This window comes from Drosophila erecta, unplaced genomic scaffold (genome assembly GCF_003286155.1).
Source record: "Drosophila erecta strain 14021-0224.00,06,07 unplaced genomic scaffold, DereRS2 tig00000126-arrow-pilon, whole genome shotgun sequence".
NCBI classification, from domain to species: Eukaryota; Metazoa; Arthropoda; class Insecta; order Diptera; family Drosophilidae; genus Drosophila; species Drosophila erecta.
The window spans coordinates 7,401,411-7,421,078 of record NW_020825209.1 but is presented as its reverse complement, the minus strand read 5'-3'; the positions used below and the strand labels follow the sequence as shown (position 1 = coordinate 7,421,078).

General features: G+C 46.6%; 1 protein-coding gene across 2 annotated transcripts; it reads left to right on the top strand.

Moving 5' to 3' along the window:
• Positions 1 to 300: 300 nt before the first annotated feature.
• LOC6550455 (AT-rich interactive domain-containing protein 1A) lies at positions 301 to 14,416 on the top strand. 2 transcript variants are annotated; one of them, XM_026982569.1, is made up of 3 exons: positions 302 to 1,075; positions 1,406 to 5,666; positions 14,064 to 14,416. In XM_026982569.1, exons 2-3 carry the CDS (start codon positions 1,631 to 1,633, stop codon positions 14,132 to 14,134), a joined length of 4,107 nt encoding a protein of 1,368 aa, XP_026838370.1. In that variant the 5' UTR covers positions 302 to 1,075; positions 1,406 to 1,630; the 3' UTR covers positions 14,135 to 14,416. The 2 variants fall into 2 exon arrangements, with proteins under 2 accessions (XP_001977832.1, XP_026838370.1); XM_001977796.3 differs by lacking the exon at positions 14,064 to 14,416 and having other exon boundaries at positions 301 to 1,075; positions 1,406 to 7,083.
• The last annotated feature ends 5,252 nt before the right edge of the window (positions 14,417 to 19,668 follow it).

Below are 19,668 nucleotides of genomic sequence, written 5' to 3'. Positions count from 1 at the left end.
AAGTTAGATCGCAACTAATGCTAATTTGTGAGACTTTATGCTTGGCAACTATATCTTGAGTACTCTCCATGCAGAGGGATTGCAAAGCAAATGCAAAGGCAACGCAAAACAAACGTAAAAACCAAAAGCAAAGCAAAATCAAATGCAGCGGCGGCGACTGTGCGCGACAGAGATAGCGACAGCGGCGGTCGGCAGTCGGCACGCACACACACGCACGCACATAACCGAAACGCCGCCGCGCAGTGTACATAGCGCACACACACACAGCCACGCATGTGCGTCGACCGCGACGCCGCAGCGACCGTCGCCGCTGGCGTCGCTGCCGGCAGAACGGGTAGAACGAATGTGCCGCATGCACGGCGGTGTATTTGTCGGTCATTTGTATTTGGAACGCCGTAGCAGACAGAAGGACACGGGTGAAAAAGCGACGAAGCGTGCGAACGGAGTGGAGCGGCTACTTTTAGCGCCCTTTTTTGTTTAATTTTCCCCACTCATAAAACGCAACATTTTTGGCAACAACTTTTCGGCAAACCAATTGAAAAACAAACTAAACGAACTAAACGCGGCACGGGAATCAACAACAAATTCTAATCCGATGCAATACTTGTGTTCGTAAACAATTTTTTTCTGTTCGATCCGATCCCCGATAAACGATAAACGCGAATTCCTGTGATCTCTTGGAAAAGGGGAAGCGGAAAGCGAAGAACCCAAACCGAAAAAACTCTAAATCACCGGTAAAAAAAAAGTGGCGAGAGCGAGAGAGTGTGATCGGGAGAGAGCATCGCATCGTCATTCTCGCTTCCCTCGCGATTCGCAAAAACAAAATTCGAAATTCAAAATTGACCAGCATTCGTTGCGGTTCCGATATTGGTTTCTTCAGTTCAGTTCAGTTCAGTTTCGTATTATTTATCGAGTCTGCTGTTTTGTGTCTTTCGTTTCGCCGAAGAAGAGAGAGCGAAAGAGAGCGCAGCAGGATCGGTGAAGGAGAAGGAGAAGGAGGAGCGGAACAGAAGGAGAAGGAGCGAAGCAGCAGTCCAAGTCCAACGAAGACGTGCCCAAAGCGAGGCGCAGATAAGTAAGAAACGCAAAAGAGAACGAAAAGGAATCTTCAGCGAGGATCCTATATTTTTTTCAAGTGTGTGTGTGTGCGTGAGCGTCCATGTGTGAACTCCACAAACAATTGCTGTTGACATTACGTTAGCAAGGAAAAGCTATTGCATTTCCACGATCCAATCCTAATAACAAAAGTGCCTGCGAAATCGCATCAAAGTGAAATGGACACCAAGAACCGTTAGACAGCAAAAGCTTTAAAAACACCGTGTGCATGTGTTAGTTTTTTTTTTACGTTTGCACTCAAGTAACTTCAATCTAATAATGGCTTAAAACATAATTGGCTTATTTTCAGTACAAATACAAAACACAAGAAACCACTAAAAAAAAGAATACAAAATAAAACGAAATAAGAGCATATAATATAAAAACCCAAAACAAAACGATCGGCTCAGCAGAGCCAACGAAAAGTAAACAGAGGAGCAGCAGGAGCAGAGAATGCACCACTGATCCCGGAGAGCTCGAGACATGAGAAGCGGAACACCGAGCAGACACCAAGCATCGACTTATGTAGCGGTCCATGGCGAGCATTAAGACCGAGATGCCGCCCCTGCATGCGGCAGAGGCGCTCGCCTCCAGCAGTGCCACCGATAGCGGTGGGGGAGGGGGAGCAGGAGGAGGAGGAGGATCGGGCGGACCAGGAGCGGGAGGATCGGGAGGCGTTGGCAGTGCGCCCGCCACGCCCAATGCCACAATTAGCGCCGCTGCCGACTCCAGTGATAATCAGCCCGGCACGCCGCAGCCCACGCAACAGCAGCAACAGTCGGCGCAGCAACAGTTGCAGCAGCCACAAACGCAACAGCAGCAGCAGGCCATGGGCGGAGGCGATCCCCAGCAGCAGCAACAGCAGCAGCAGGTAACTGGCATCACACACCAGCCGTACGCCACCCACCACATGTACTCAGCATCCGGCGGACAGCAGCAGCAACAGCAGCAAATCTACGGCGGACTCTACGGCGGGGACATGCAGCAGCAGCAGGGCTACGCCAGCAGCTACATCAACAGCTACGAGCAGTTCTACCAGCAGCAACAGCAGCAGCAGCAGGGAACTGACTACGCCTTTGGCACCGTGGGCGTGGACTACGGCAAGAGCGCCGGGGTGCGCTATCATCCCTACCTGCAGACACCCACCTCCGGACTGGGCGGCATTCCAACGGCCAGCGCGGCACAGGAGGAGGCTGGCAGTGCGCCCAGCGCCGTCAGCACCACCACGGCGGTGGCCATGAGTCCGCGTGTGGTGAGCAGCAGCAGTCCAACGTCGACGTCCTCGCACCTGCAGCTGGGCAGTTCCAGTGGCCAGACACCGGGCTCACCAGGCGGAGCCGCCGGAAGTGCCGGATGCAAGTTGCAGTGCAAGAAGTGCGGCATCCTCACCACCAACGAGTCGGAGTTACAGGAGCACATCGCTAACGTGCACGGGGAGTCGCCGTACGGCAGCAGCGGCTACGCCAGTTCGCCGTACATTAAGGAGGAGATGCCCACGCCACAGCCACCCGGCGGTGGATCCGCTGCGGCCAACCCCGGCGAGTTGCTCGATCTAGATTCCCAGAAGATGGTCTATCACCAGCAGTTGCTCCAGCAGCAGCAGCAGCAACAACAGCAGCACGACGTGGTCGCTGGACTGCCGCTGGGCGCTCTGCCGGATCCGCTGCACTCCATGCAATCCATGCAGCAGCGCGCGCTCCACAGTTGGGAGCAGCAGCCACAGCAGACAGTGGCCTCCGTGGAGGGCCTGCCACCCTACATGCAGCAGGGATTGGGCGTGGGGCTGGGAGTAGGAGTGGACAAATCGCCCTACTACTCGCCAAAGCAGTCGCCCTATCACCAGTCAGCCGGCGTCGGCGGAGCCACACTGATCAAGCAGGAGTACGGCGGCCACGGGCTGATCAAGTCTGAGTATCCCGATTCGCAGCATTACGTGGACAAGTCCTTCGACCCCACAGCTGGCGGAGGCGGTGGAGCGGAACTGTGTGCTAGCGTGGCCACCAGTCCGGCGGAGTTTCCTAGCACAACTACGGGCGGACCCGGGCAGGAGAGCGCAGCGGGTGCGGCGCCAGGAGGCGGATACCGCGGTTTTGAGCCGCCCAGCTCCAGCTCTGTGCTGCCGGCCAACAGCCTGACGGCGAAGGCGGCCACCTGGAAGTCGAACGAGGCGCGCCGTCCCAAAACGTACAACTGCACGGCCTGCAACAAGTGGTTCACCAGCTCGGGCCACCTGAAGCGCCACTACAACACGACGCTGCACAAAAACGCGGTGAAGTCGAGCGGCCAGCCGGATCCAGCCACCCTGCCCATCTCGGCGCACCATCATCCTGCTCGCGACCCGGTGACGAAACCCAGTCGCAGGGGCAATGCCGCAGCCGCTGCGGCCGCCGCTGCAGCTGCCGCCTCGGCCAGCGGTCAGGGTCAGCAGCAACAGCCGCCGCCACCACCACCGCCGGCCAACGTGCCACCCCCGGAGCCGCCCAGAAGTCCGCCCGAATACGGCGGAGGAGGCGGCTTGGGCGTGGGAGCGATGGGCGGCGCTGCCATGTCCCAGTACTCGGCCTCACCCTCGCCCACGCAGCAGCAGCAGCACCACCTCAACCACCATCAGCAGCAGGCCAATGGCTATGCTAATGGCACCGCCAACGGGTATGGCTATATGCAGCAACAAGTGCAATCCACGACAAACGCTTCACCACAGCACGCTTCCAACAACAACAGCAACAACCAGCAGCAGCAGCAACAACAGCAGCACCATCAGCAGCAGATGCCGCAGCATCACAACTCCGTTTTGAACGGTCACCCAAACGGGCTAGCAGGTCCCTCCGCCCCACACAACAACAACACCACCCAAATGCCGTCCTCCCAAATGAGGGGCCTGCTGAACGAAACAACAACCACGCCGCCACCAACAACAACAACCCGAGCTCCACAAATCACAACAGCAATACCAACAACAACGGCGGCCACCACGGTAGCTATAAAGAGCGAGCAAATGGAGGACAGCAACCACACCCACACACACACGCACACGCATCCCAATCACAGTCACAGCCAGGACAGGAGCCACAGCAGCAGCAGCTCAATGGCCACGGAGGAGGCGGAGGAGCAGGAGCTGCGGGATCAGGAGCAGGCGGACGATCACCTGCATCAGCATCAGCAGGCGTCTCAGCAGTATCTGCTGGCGGCGCGCCACTATCACAGCAGCACGCCCAACACGCTCAGCAGCAGCAACACCAATCCCAGCACGCCCAGCAGCAACTCGCCCCATACTATCTACCGGCAGGAGCAGCAGGGAACGGATTTCTCGCGCACCACCCCGCCGCCGCAGCCGCTGCCGCCTATGGGAATGCTGCCGCCTATGGCAATGGACTACAACATGCTGGCTTTGGATATGCCCATGCCCATGCCCACGCTCATGCACAGCAATATGCTGCAGTGCAGCAGCACCAGCACCACGCCGCTAGCTACTACCACCACCACCAGTATGCAGGACACTATGCAGCCGCCGCAGCAGCAGCTGGTGCACCACTACCAGGCGGTGCTCCACCCGCTCCATCAGCAGCTGGGGGAGCAGCACCAGCGCCAGGAGGAGGATCATCATCAGCAGCAGCGGGAGCTTCACCAACTGGATCAGCAGCATCAACAGCAGCAGGCGTTAATCCTGGCGGACAGTTTGCCACACAGCAGCAGTTCGCCCACCAGCAGCTCCCCACCGCCCACCATGCCCATGCCGCTCACCACCATCACAGCGCCGCAGCTGCTGCCGCTGCAGCCGCCGCCGCCGCACATCACCAGCACCATGCCCATGCCGCCCACCATGCACATGCCCATCATGCCGCCGCCGCCGCAATGCTACCAGCAGCTGCAGCCGCTGGACCCCACAATGAGCTATCACACTATTATTGGTAGTGGCCCGGAGGCGCATGTCGGAGCTGCTGGCGGTGGCTACAGCAACCAGATCACCACCAGCGATGGCCAGATTCTGCAGCTGATGCCAACCTCCCTGTTCGCGCCCTATGCCCCGCTCTCGCCGTACTCGGTGGCCGCCCAGCGGTCGCCGCAGGAGGGCGATCTGCCGCCAGTCCACACGCTCACCACGGCCCTGCACGCCCACCAGCAGGGCGGGCAGCAGGAGGCGCAGACGCCAACGCTGACTGTGCTCTCCACGCCCTACTCGCCCACAGTAAGCAGCTCGCGGGCCACCCCCGCACTGGAGATGGACATGGCCACGCTCATGCAGCACCAGCAGGACTACGAGTTGGAGCAGTACCAGATGCAGCACCAGCAGTTGGAGCAGCTGCAGCAACACCAGCAGCAACTCGACCATCAGCAGCAGCAACAGATCCTGGCGGATCAGACCCAATCGATGGCCCAGCAGCCGCTGACCAAGAAGCGGCGTGGCGGCAACGCAACACCATCGACGACGAAGCGACGGCGGAACAGCAGCGTCGGATCGACGTCGCCTCACTCGACCACCCTGCCCTCGGGACGGATCAAGTGTCTGGAGTGCGACAAGGAGTTCACCAAGAACTGCTACCTCACGCAGCACAACAAGAGCTTCCACTCCGGTGAGTACCCGTTTCGCTGCCAGAAGTGCGGCAAGCGCTTTCAGAGCGAGGATGTCTACACCACGCATCTGGGTCGCCACCGCACCCAGGACAAGCCGCACAAGTGCGAGCTGTGCCCCAAGCAGTTCCACCACAAGACGGATCTGCGCCGACACGTGGAGGCCATCCACACGGGGCTGAAGCAGCACATGTGCGACATCTGTGAAAAGGGCTTCTGTCGCAAGGATCATCTGCGCAAGCACCTCGAGACGCACAACCGGCCACGGGTGGTGGGCAAGAAGTCCGCCGCGGCAGCAGCCGCCGCAGCAGCAGCAGCCACTGCCACGGCGGGATTGGGAGGTGTTCCAGCCGCCGGCTCCATCAAGGCGGCATTTGCCCGCTCGCTGACGGTCACGGCTGTGAGCAGTGAGCCAGGCGCCGGAGTTGCAGTCACCTCAGCTCCTGGCCCTGCTCCTGCATCTGCTCTTGTCCAGGCCGTCAATCCCAGTCTGACTGCCAGCCTCAGTCTGAAGCGGCACATCGATGATGTGGCCGCCGACGACGACAGTCTGCTGGAGGAGGACGAAGATGAGATGGAGATGGAGATGGATATGTTGGAGGAGGAAGAGGAGGAGGAGCTGGGCGATCATCACATGATAATCAAGGGCGAGTTCGCGCAGGAGGAGTTTCAGATGATCGAGAAGAGCATAGAGCTGTACTGAATAGTGGGCAGGCCAGGATCTGGGTTTTTGAAATGCTCCTGGGCTTTGAGCTTGGCGGGATCGGAGGATCAGAGGATCGCGGTCTCTTTGGAGGGCAACTGAGCGCGGCTTGGGCTGCGAGTGCAGCTGGAGCGGCTCTGCAGTTGAGTGTCCTGTTCGGGTCAAGCCAGTCGGTTGGTGAAGCAGCTTAGTTGTTCCGATTCAATTTGAACGAGTTTCGCCTTGCTCGTTAAGAAAACACACTTTGTTGCTTGGCAGGCAATAATTCGCTGTTTTTGCCGTTTCCCTCGTTAAATTTGTTTGTTTTTTGTTTTTTTTTTTTTGTCTTTGGGGGGTAAACAAGAAAGTACTTAGAATTGATCGCAAAGCCGCAGCATTTCAATAACTTAGACAGCAGGCCACTCCTTGACTCGGATCATCGTATCGAAGTGCCGAAATGCCACCCACCGCGCCACAATCCAAGTAATCCATTCATTCCTGTAATTTGTAGTGAGTTTGCCATATGTGTGAAACGATTGAAAGACAGCCAGAATTCCTAATTGTTGTAGCAGCAAATTATTTAATTTTATTTGTATGTTAAAATTGTATTATTATTATTTGTACTCTAGCTACTATTACGCTCCTAATTTGTAAAGCCTTATCATTACGTGTAAACCTAAACCATCAAGTATACCTCAGCAAACAGCAGTCCACGAAACGCTTAAAATCAGGGCGCCTATATATATAGATATATAGATATTTATACATATTCCATTTTACATGTGTAAACACTAGTTTTAGCACTTTTTTTTGCCGTATTTTAATTTGTAACTTGTTTTAGCTATTATTTGATTATTGATTATGTTTTGTAATCGGGAGAAACAAACACACAAATGCCATATACACGATATGTAAACTAAAAATCAGCAACTATATGCCAATTGATATATATATATATATATATATATATATATATACTATATCTAGTTACTAGACCAACGCATAACAACACACACATATGTGCCCGCATATATATATATATATGTTAGCCTTAAAAACGCCAAATTGTCATAGCAAAGGAAACAAAAGAAACGCAAACGCAAAAGCAAAAGCAAATGGAAATGGAAAAACCAAGCCCCACTCAAGAAAATGCGAAATCAGGGATATTATTATGTTTCTAAGCCACAAACGCACGCACTTGTTCGCGCATTATTATACCTACATATATATTTATTACGATTAGTTGCCCCTAACTTATGTTCCACCAATAAAACCAATTGTAATTATTTAACATTTTCATTTGATCCCCATCGTAAGTCCCATCTCCTACGCATCTTGTTTGTAATTATTTTTTTACCTTACTTGTTAACCAATTTAATGCTTTCCCCCTTGGCACGCCTACAATTTTTTTTCAATGACAAATATAAAACAAAACCAAAAAAAGTGAAAATTACGCAAATTCTGTTTTTCTTTCATTTGATTTCATTTGATTGCATATTATTTATGTAGCTTGTATTATTTTTCAGTTGGCATAGTTTGGATGTAACCATTCTTCAGTTGGATTCTTCAGTTTTGCAGACCATGTTTTTCTTTCGCCTGAAATTGCCGGCCAACCGTTGCCCACAAAATGTTGAACAAATGTGTGTGTGTGTGTGTGTGTGTGCTTCTCTCTTTCGTTTTTCTTAATTATTTTTGTAGAAATTCATTGTTGTTCCTGTTGTTCTTCGCAGCTAGTTCCAAAGAAATTACGTGCGTGTCTTTAATATTTATTTTTCGACGCCGTTTCTTCATTCCCCTGCTTTTCAGTCCTCAGTTGCTGATTCAGTTGTTGAGGTTGAGAGTCGGAATCCGAATCCGAAACCGAAACCGAATCCGCATCCGAATTCGTAGTTCGTCTGATATACAAGGCATTTCAGTTGCTGTTCGCTTTGAGTGAGGCTCAACTTTTGCGAAGAAAGAGGCGCAGCAGAAGCGTCGATTGGCGGGCAGAATGAGGCACAAGCGAGCCAGAGACATGTGTAGATACAAAGATACGCGTCGCTTGTGTGTGGCAACTGGCTGTCCTGTTGCTCCGCTGCCGCCGCAGGATCCTCAGCACAAAGGACTCCGCCATCCTTGTGCTGCAGCACCACACCACAGCGTTCCAGAGGAGGGATCGCATGCGATCTGCGATTTCGCAGCGTGAAAACATTGCGCCAACACATGTTCGAGTATCTGTATCTTTTGCTCGGCATTGCCTCCTCCCGTCTCTCCCCGGGGGCGAACAAAAAGTACGAGATACGTTCGGAGCATAGATCGGAAAACACGAAGCCCAGGGGTGCAAATAGACCCAGATACAATTTATGTATAAGTATGTGCAAGCATAACAATTTGGGTGTCAATCTGGGTTGCATAGCAACCACATAGGATTTCCAACGCCACTTCCTTAAAATACATATGTATGTACTCGTATGTTATTCTAAACGTTGAGTCATTGCAAAAAATGCGAAAGAATTCCCAAACTATTACTGTGGCATTAACTTAATACCGAATGATCGGCAAGAAGGCTCTTTACTGTTTTTCATAATCAAGTGTTGTACGTTGAGATACATTACGTTATTTTAAATGTGGGAAAGATTGAAATTCGTAAGCCTTAGGAGTATCTTTAGTTCAAGTATTATATAGTATACTGTTCCTACAGTAGAACCTCTGCAAGATCTAACGTGAAACGACTGCAATAAATTAGCTTGAGTAGCTGAATAGCAAAAGGTGGGGCAGTCTTGGTGCTTTACCCCTATCTATGAGGCTTTGCAACTGGAGATCGCGCAAAGTGGCTCCAAGTTGAACATTTTCAAAGATTTTTTGGGGGCTGCGCTTGCGCGACACTCGAAGCAAAAGCAATAGCAGTGGAAAGAAGGCAAAGGCAGCAACAACAGCACCAGTTGCGGCAGCAGCAACAATTGTGGCTATGCCATCATAACGCTGCCCTCCGCAGCCTCCTCCACCTCCTCCTCCTCCTCGTCTTCTGCTGCTTGGTCTTCTTGCGGCGTTTGGCGCGCATCTGTGTGCGTGTGTGGTGTCCGTATCCGTATATACGGGTATCTGTGCATGTATCTGTGTCCCGCCGCATGTGTATCTGCATCTGTGTTTGTATCTTCTACTCGGTTTTCGGTGCCCGTGCGTTTCTTGGTTTCTTGGTTTTTGTTTGTTGAACATAAAAACTGGTTTCCTGTACATATGCTCATCCAGCAACAAACCATCTGTAATTTTAATTTTTCGGCAAGATGTTGCGCTCAGTTGCTGCCTCCCTCTTTCGCCGTTTCTATCTTCTCGCTCTCCTCGTTTTCGTTTTCGTACTCGTATTCGTTTTCTTTTTCTTGTGTTTTTCGGCAGAGATTTTGATCGGGTATCCAGGTAGAAATTGTCTACCTTCGTGTCCGTTTGTCCCAGTGTGTGCGTGTGTATCTTGTAGATACATTCGTACCCTCGAAAGACAGTAGATAGCCCCGTCTCGTTCGCACACGCCAGTGTAATCCTTGAAATGTACGCTCGCTCTCTCTCTCTCCCGCTCTATCTCTCTTCGTCCCTCCCTCACCCCTTTTGTGCCGTTCATTCCTTGGCCTCTGCGCCTGTTTCCACCGATTCTTCAGCTATACGGTACGGGTATATATGTACAGCGTTAGCACTTACCATGATTCATAGTTATACACACACAGATCGGGCGAAGGAAAGAATCTTCCTTTGCAGAGCAACAAAAAACAAAAAAATATATATATATGTACAATATATATCTGTATGTGTATACATATGTCTGTAGATTGAAAACTTCTCGCACAATACACAATAGGTTCGCCTTGACAGGCTTTTGTGTCTTTGTTTTGCAGAAGGAAGCAGCACGAAGGCACTATACTATACCATACTATACTATACTATCCAAAAGTGAGGCAACCGCAACCGAAAATTGTGCTATATGATCGATGTGCAAATTTCGCATTCTACTTTTCCTCATTCTTCGGCTCAGAAGACCCGCCTTGCAGAGCCACGGTCTCTTCTTCCCACGCGCTTCTCGAAACATGTGTGATATGCTCACTTCCTTGGCTCTTTCCTCTGCGCCGACTGTGTTTACATTTCTGGCCGGGATTGGGTGTGTGTTATACCCGCGCAGGGATAACTGTTCTTTTGTATTTGCTGTTCTCAGGGTCACCCCTGCATCTGCACCTCCTGTCTGAATTCCCCACTTTCTGAATGCTGTCCATCTACAAACCAATAGTTAGTTGTGCACCTAAGAGTTTGCAGTTGGGTCTTGGGTTCTTATACAACATATTTACTGTAATATACAGATATGTTTTATATTTCACACACTTGTGCAAGGTATCTATTGGCAGTCTTCGTAATCTACTTTAATTTTACTTGTTGTTTTATAATTGTTAGTTTAGAAAAAAATGAGGTTGCAGCTCCCAAAATCCAAACAAATAATCACATGGTCTTGCTTAATTTCACGGCCTTAATTGGATGAAAAGGTTAAGTTCCAAACTGCCAAAAAGCTACGGCTCTGCTGACATCTAACACAGGAACTCAATCAAATTATCTCAGTGCCCACCTCCATTTCGCACCATCCCCTTTCTGGGATGCGAAATGTTCTTCTTTCGGGGGAAATGTAAAATTTTCCATCGCTTTTTTTAAGGTTTTGATAGGTTCTCCCCCATTTGACTTTGAGAAATTTGGCCGAGAAATTTCTTTTTTAATTACCAAACATTTGACAGCATCCTAAAATGCTTATTGTGTTCCACATGTATATGTATATGTATATGTATGTATATATGGTGTGTGTATTCCTGAAAGGCTCTACACATAGCGTGTTGACTGTTGTTAACCATTTCTTGCTTTCATTTCGGGCATGTGTGTGAGCACTAGAAGAAACCAACCCCCGAGCTACGGTCTTAGATATTTGATTTCCAAAATTCAATGACAAACGGCAAGAACAACAACAGGAACTCGAAGGCCAAGAGATGCGAGCGGACCAAGATGACAGGATAGCATGGCCGCCGCATCATCATCGGCATCATTATGATTATCGTTTCGGCTCGGCTCGGCTCGGCTAAACATTGTTTCGAGCATCTGCCATGTCTGGCCAAGAATGCGAGCGTCTGTCTAGAACCTTAATTACGCCGCTTGGAAAATGGCCAGATATAGATACAGATACCAATACAGGCACAGATACAGTCGCAAGATTCTAAGTATCTATGCGTAGTTCCTTCCTACAGCAAAATAGTAGAAAATCTGAAGTACAATCTGAAAAATAGTATAGGACACAGTAATCGCCTGCGAAATGAATTTAGGTCTATGTATTATGAATGCACTTGTCATGCAGGCAATGTGTAAAAGTCGGTCGTTACCGGAGGTAATATATTAATCCTAACTGAGCACCCTTATAGGTCAAAAAAAGCTTGCTTCTTGCTGTTGTTTGAATGATCCATCTGGGAATATAAAACTAAAATTCCAAATAACAACATACTTTTGCGAGTATTCCTTTGCGCTAATCTGTTCATCTAACTGACTAATTTTTACCCATTTCGCTGGTAGCACGCCTTAATTACTGCTAATTAATAGTGTTGGTCTTTTTTTAAAATGGCATTCTCTTTGAATAATTAAATGGCCATTTCACTTCATTCTTTATTTAAGTGTCACTTCTCTGTTTGTTTGTATGCTACTGGAAGCGTATTTTTGGATAGGAATACCTACCTTTGGATAGGTCTAAAAATAGGGTAACTCAATTGTTAGCACTTCCTTGCTATTCGGCCTGCTTGATCCTCTCGGAATATGGCGCATATATTCGTACTTTATCAGCCCAAGTCGATCGGCCGCTAACTGTATATTGAAAATGTCCGGTGGGAATTCAAAACAAAAGACTTAGGCAACGAACTTGCTAACGAACTCCGAATCCTCGGCGAAAAGTATGGGCTCAGCGGCGGGCTGCGGGCTGCGGGGCAAGGTGTCGAGCTCTGGGGCATTTCAAAATCTGAAATGATAAATGGGGAGCAGGGGCGGGGCTGGTTGGGCGGGACAGTGGTGCTGCCGCATGGCAAAAATGAGAAAAAAAAAGAGAAAAAATAAAAAACGAGGAGCGTCATCAAATGGCGCACAGCTGCGTCGTCAAGCGAAAATCAACAACGCCGTGTTTTTCGACCGTCCAGAAATTGTTGCTACATTTCGAAGCTTCACTTCATGTGTGTGTCCTAATTCCAATTCGGACGAAATTTTGTCTCACAATCAGTTAGAAACAAAAAAAAACAAAAAACAACGACGACAGCAAGAAGTAAAGTAAAACAAAATAAATCTTTTTGAGCCCCGAAACGAACCAGCGACTGAGTTTCTGAGTTTCAACCAAAACAACAAAACTTAACTATGGCCAAAACATTTTTTTTTTTGGTCTTTTCGCTTTTATTTTTTATTTGTGTGCCTTGTTGCTGTCGGCGCTTTATCCGATTTTGTGTTGTTGCTGTTGTGCTTTCCTCCGCTCCGCTCCTCCCGTATTTTTTATGACGAGTTTCCGCTAATTGCTGATGCGCTGCAGATTAACTGAAGCCCGGCGATCCGGCAACCAAAATCCAGCCAGCCAAGATAAATGGCTGGAATGGCATAGAGATCGACGGCGTGGGAGGGGGGTTTTCTGGGTCGCATTGCATGACCCTAGCTCCAAAAGTCCAAAAGTTACATGGATAGACGGATCACAGCGGCGGGCGCCGAAATTAAAGAACTATAGTGGCTTTAATTAAATAGAAAACGATTAGAGTGGCGATACTAGAGTTCTCTTTCACTCACAGATCAAACAAAAACGGAGGGTGCGAGTCTCTCTATTTTACTAATCGTTTAAAGCACCTTGCTTTAGTTTTAACATGCATATCAAAAATGCTACAGCGATTATGGCATGATGGCCAATAACTGTCCTTTGAGCATTTCAGTTAAATTCCAAAATCTTAAGTCCAACTTCGAATTGGCACAGCTTTATTGCTTTTGAGTAGTAATCAGAGTACAAGAATATTATGATCAAGGATTTCGCAGCAATTTCTCGCCGTGTATGATCTAAGCCTTGGTGTGACGCATGCATACACACATTAAAATGTAAGAAGAAGACGGCCGAGCTGAAATTAAAAAGTGGAAAAAAAATTGAGGCGTTCCCCCTGTTGTTGTCGTTCTTGTGGATTGTGGGCCACAGAAAAGAAACAACAAAGCGAGCGATGAAGAAGCAGAATCATACGAATTATAGGAATTACGCCGAAACCGAATCGGAGACGAAGGAGGGGTGGGAATAGGGAGGGGAACCGGGGAATCGGGGAAAAGAGCAACATCTTAGATATCAGATTATAGAGCGCTGGCCTTATGGCTAATCACTTTCGGGTGTGTGTGAGCGAGATCGCTGTGGGATCGTGTGTGCATATAAGCATAATGAGTTAAAATTGGATTAGAGATTTATTGGATTTGAGTTCGATGTGATTCCTTTATACCGCGATCCCAGATCTCATTCGATACAGAACAGATACAGACACATATACAAGTACCGAAACCGAAACAGATGTTTCAAAAGTCGCAGATATAGATACAGATACAGATGCGTACTTGTCATCATCTGTCGTTGACTAATTAGCCAACTTTGGCTTTCGGGTTGGCCTTTTCGCCCCCGACACTGGCATTAATCTCCCACTAATGAAACAATCTCCTCGCTTTCGATTCGTTGCAGCATCCAGGAGGCAGAGCAAATCGAATCCATCTATGTACCCAGCGAACGCCCAGAGACGGATCAAAATTTAAGCGAATTGAATTATTTCGGACAACCCGCGAACTCGGCGCTTTGGCAAGGACTCCAAGGAAGGAAGAATACCCACAAATTTGAGTAGTGTATGATGGACTAGCCACATGCACTCCTACCAAGCTAACATCCCTCCCGATTGTCATCATCATCTTCAAAAAGGATTCCAAAATCTATAGAGCAAAACACTAGCTGTTTCCACTACATGAACTTTTTTTTTGTATTCTTAGTGCAATCAACTAGTTTTTTGTCGAAAAAGAACTACTAAGAAACTAACCCCAGAAACGAAATCGAATCTCCTTAGCGTAAATTTAGCATAACTCTTTGTGTATCTAAGGAAGTAGCCAACCAAATAGCTGTACCAATCGGGCATTATATCGTGCGTACTTTTAGCCCACTTACCCAACGCTCCTAGCCACAAATCCACATACAACTGCAATTGCAAACACTAAGCTGTACATAGGCGCAATAAAGGTTCAAGGACTAAAACTTAGATGGGCAGGATTGAGAAGATGCAGCAGAAGAACATTGTCTCCTATATCAACATTGTGCATATCATTTATTGGGCAAACGAAAAAACAATAATTAAACTTAAATAGCAAAAGGTTAAAGCAGGAGAGGCAATACTTTTAGTTGAAATTGAGTTGAGTTGAATCGAATTGAATTGGCTCGCCTTGCGAAACGCATTTCATCCGTCAGTTGGGAGTGTTTACTGTGCAATATGAAACTTTGTATTTTTTTTTATCGAAATGTTAAGGACGAAACCTAGCGATAGCAAAGCAACACAAAGGATTACCTCGGCAGAACCGCTCAGAAAGTAATAGAAATCTACCTCGTTAGCAATAAAACAATGATCGATTGAAGCACGGATCAGATCAGCAGGAATATTTAGTTTTAGTTTGAGAGGGCTTACGCCAAACGAACGAATCGAAAAAAGTGTCAACTAATTATACGTAAAACTAAAACAAATAACTTTAAATGTAATTGTTTATATGCTATTTATACACACCTATACAATATATACGAAGGATACTTCTAGGCTTAATGACATTCGATCGCCGCCCTGCCACGCCCCCTGGGCCACCCATCCCCCCGCCCCTCGAGTTGCGCGGCATTGTCATCAGTTTAAATTTGAATCTTTACAGTTTGGCCAGACACCGTGAATTTGTTGCTCATATGACAACGCAACCACCCCAACCACCCCGACCACTCAACAACCACGCCCCCCGGGGGGCGGTGGCCCAAGGTGGGCGGGCGGCGACCACACCCACACCCTGCCCCATCCATCTCAACAACGAAAATCCAATTGAGAACTAGAGTGGCAGCGAAACAAGTGATTTCGATGGTCCTGCAAGCAATTAGTCCTGTAATCTGAACAATAAAATTTGGAATTTGTCCGCTATCTTTATATATATCTATCTATTTGCCAACTATGCCTAATAAAACCGATTCATAAACATAAAAACGATTCATTAGAAAACAATCCAAATGTCGCAAATTTAAAGAATATCCTTGCAGGATTATTAAATTTTTCGGAACACCGAATCTATTTCATTCCTCCCTTTGTTTGTGTTTGCAACTATGCGCAAACTATAGTTATTTTTTTTCTTGATGCAGAACACCTAAGCAATACTTGATGCAGGCAAATCACTTTGGTTCAGATTATGACGACCCTTTCGATCTGAGCTAAATGCAATTTCTTCAAGGAAAAACAAAAGCGAGAGAAACTAAACATATTTAAATTATGTAGCAACTACATGTTAAATTTTAGCAATTAATTATTGAACTAAAGGGAGCACAAAACCCGCATGAAACCTACAAATTATACACACATATACGAATATGATGATCGGGTATATATTTAAAGGAAATTTTTAAGCAGCACCAAGTGAAAAACGAACACTGAAACACTGAAACACTGAAACCGCCAAAAAGTTTATAGGTAAAGTTGAACAATCGCCAAAAGCATGATATGTGTATGTAAATATGGGTGGTTCATTTACAAACCGACCGGAAATTACCATACAACCCAAAATATTCTATTTAATTCGCACTTCGGCAAAGTCTCAATCAATACGGTTAAGGTTATAAATGGTTCTTGAAATCCGTTTGGTTTGTAAAAGAATTTCCCACCTGTGTGTTGTAGTAATGCCAAAAAAAATGAAAAAACACTATAATTATATCAGAAAATTCGACATGGAACCGTGTACCTCTATCGCTCCACCAAAAATGGCACAAACATTAGAAAAGCACACAGATAATGGTTGAATAAAGCCAGAATCATTGTCGATTGAAAACAATGTTTTTTTCTATATGTTGTGTGTGCGTGCATTGGTATTTGTACATTTTTAACAACTTATAGCGACTTCAGATGCAACAGCAAGATACCGAACAAGAAACAAGTAACCTCAAGAGAATCCTTCTCGTATCAGGAATTTTAACAAAGATTTTATATAATAGAAGTTAGGAAAACTCAGTGTTAAATACATTGGCAACAGGCCAATTGTATCTAAATTTATATATATAGATATACATATATAAATATATTTATATATATATATATGTATATGTATGTGAGTTCTCTAATAAGCACATCTCAATGTACCCAAATGAATTTATGCACGAGAATCGCCAGCAGTGAACCAAATTGTAATACACCTGTACATACATTTACGAGTATGTGTACATCCATGTAAACGGCGGGTCTCTCCCCCGCCCACTTCCCCCCTTCCCCCTCACACAGAAGGAAACCCGAAATTGTCAAGCCAAAAAAAGAAACCAAAAGGTATTGAAAGCAAAGTAATGCAAAACTGACACACGACAGAGGAAAAATGAATTTTTTTGAACCGAAATAAAGAATGTAAACTACAGCCTTCTGGTTTTACTGGGATTTTTGGAGGGGATGGTAATTATCGCGACGTCCTTACGAAATACATTCTCCACGAAGAAAAATCGTCATAGAAAATTAAGAGCTTAAAAAAGTACATATTCAATCTTCGCTGGGTTGCCAAAACATAAACTAATCAATTAGCAGACACTTATATTCGATTAAGAAGAACCAGTTTTGAAAAAGTTGCTTGCAATTCACTCTCTCTACATAGAAAACTATCAACAGATAGGAAATTAAACAGATTTTCCCATTAAGCATTTGATGATTAATTTGCACAGCAATTGCTTTCAGTTTTCCAGAGTGTAGATGCACGTACTTGAAAAGCAGGCAGGTACACGAACGATTACAGGGGATGGAAATGTGGAAATGAAAAAGTCTGGGGCGGAATCACGCAGACCGTGTCCAACTAAAAGGCGCCGTGCATCATTTGGAATGACGCCATCGCCATCACCGCAGCCGTGGAAATGGAAATGGAAGGGAATCAACAGGTAGTGGCGACGGCCCGACGACCGGCAGTTTTCCGGGCTCGGAAAAACTACGAACACCACGGAGAGCGGGTATTGATAAACGAAGTAGCTTGCACTGCGTGCATTTGATGGTGGAAGTGCCGTCAGTGGAGGAAAATCAGGTGGGCTGGCCAGGAGCAATGTTTATGCGTGGTCAGTTCTCGAAGTACAAAGATTTCAGAAATGAAAACAGTTGTAAGTCCACATTTAAAAACAGAGTGCTTTTTACACTTAATCAGCATATAGTATCAGCATATCTTATGCATATCTTTATGTGCAAGACTGTATATCCTTGTATATTTTGCTTGTATTTTTAGAAACATGTTGTAAACAAGAATACATTTTTTTATCTTTACATATTCTTGATATTTGTATCGATTGCTATAATGACTTTCAGTTATCAGCGATTAGTTCTTTTGTTTGCTTTGGTGTTACCTTTGTTGATCGCAATTTTGCTGTCCCATAAACGCGCTACACTGAAAACAATAGCTCAAGGACACCAGAGAGAATAGTTTCCATTCTCTCTAAGACGCAATGTGTCTGTCATATGGCCGTAATTTATTGTTGCACGCCAAGTTATTGAGTTCTGTGTGGGAAGAACAAGGAACTCAGAGGACGGCATTTCGTTGCACCTCCGCTCTCTCAAGGGAACGCCCATGTGCACTGAGAGAAAAGGCGTGCCCTTTAAAATAAGATAGGCCTATAACAATACTGCACCTTTTATTTGTTTCTTGTTGGCTTAACATGGTAATTATTACATCAAAACTGATACATTACTTGGTATTTTTGTGCATATATAAAATAAAGATATACATTGTATATATAATACTTTATTATATAGTTGGAGATAATTCCAGAAAAAATGTTATATTTTTATTATGCTTAGTATCCAACAACGTTTAACTAACAATATTTTCTCTGTGTGTGTACTTAATCCAGTGGAAAATCAAGAAAGATAATAGCATTTCGGGCAAAGCCGGTTACACAGCCCGAAAATCGATTCATGTTCCTGTCCGCCGTTCAGGGTCCGTTTTCCATTGTCCAAATGACTTTTGAGTTTGTGTGTAGGTGTGTGCCAGACTTTTGATTAAACAATCCGATTTGGTTGCATTCGCTGCAGCCGCGCTGGAAAAATCAGGGAAAATCGGGGAGTGGTTGAAGAAAAGAGGAAAGTGGAAAGTCACAAGGTAATCGAAATTGAGGCGGGTCAGGGATATAAGACGATCCACAGATGCGCATCTGCTGATGGGTGAAAGTTGGATTGTCTGTTATGCAGGTCCAACCACCGCTTACCTTGGCAATTCTAATCTGGCTTATAAGCAGGGGGAGCTCCAATTTAATCCACTGGCCAGAAGCTTTTCCATGTTACTGGACATTTTATATTGGGTTGCCTCTTTAGCAACATTCAATTTTATATTAGAGCTGTTTTTCGTTGAGTAAAAGGATACAGATAGTCATAAAATGCAACTTATTGCCTTCATTTGACATATGTAACTTTCATTTTACTTTCAGCTGCATATAAGCTCATAGTTAAATCATTTTGTGGGTTTTCCGGACTAACTTAAGTTGTTTAATATTGAATCAGCGAGAAGTAAGCAATTAAGCCACGTATTTTAGTTGGCATTTTGTGCAGCTAAAATGGTTAGCTAAATTTACCACTATTTCTATTGCTGGGCTAAAACACAAGTTAAGGGATATGCGTGGGCAATTTGCGTATAAACTATGTACCTTGACAATTGCAAACACAGCAAATATGTTTACCAACTTGTAAGGGACTGTGTAAGCCCACCAAATGCGTCTGACATTTCGGGTTGAGCAAACGAGGCAAAGTTGAGTCCATCTGCTGGGGGCTCGAAGCTGGAAGCTCGAAGCACGGAATCGGAGACCTTGAAGTCCAAATCCCCCCGGGAACCGAGCATCCGACTCAGCCCACCACCCATCGCCCACTTCGCCCACTTCGCCCACCGTCGATTCCTTGGTCAGAGCGTGATGCTTCCGCTTTGAATAAAACGCATTTTTCAAAAGTGCCGATGTGTGTGTGTGTGCATGAATAATGTAAATAAATATACATACATGGGCACGCATGTGTGTAAGTGTGTGCCCACATATGTGCTGTCACTGTGGGCGTTTTTGGGCAGTT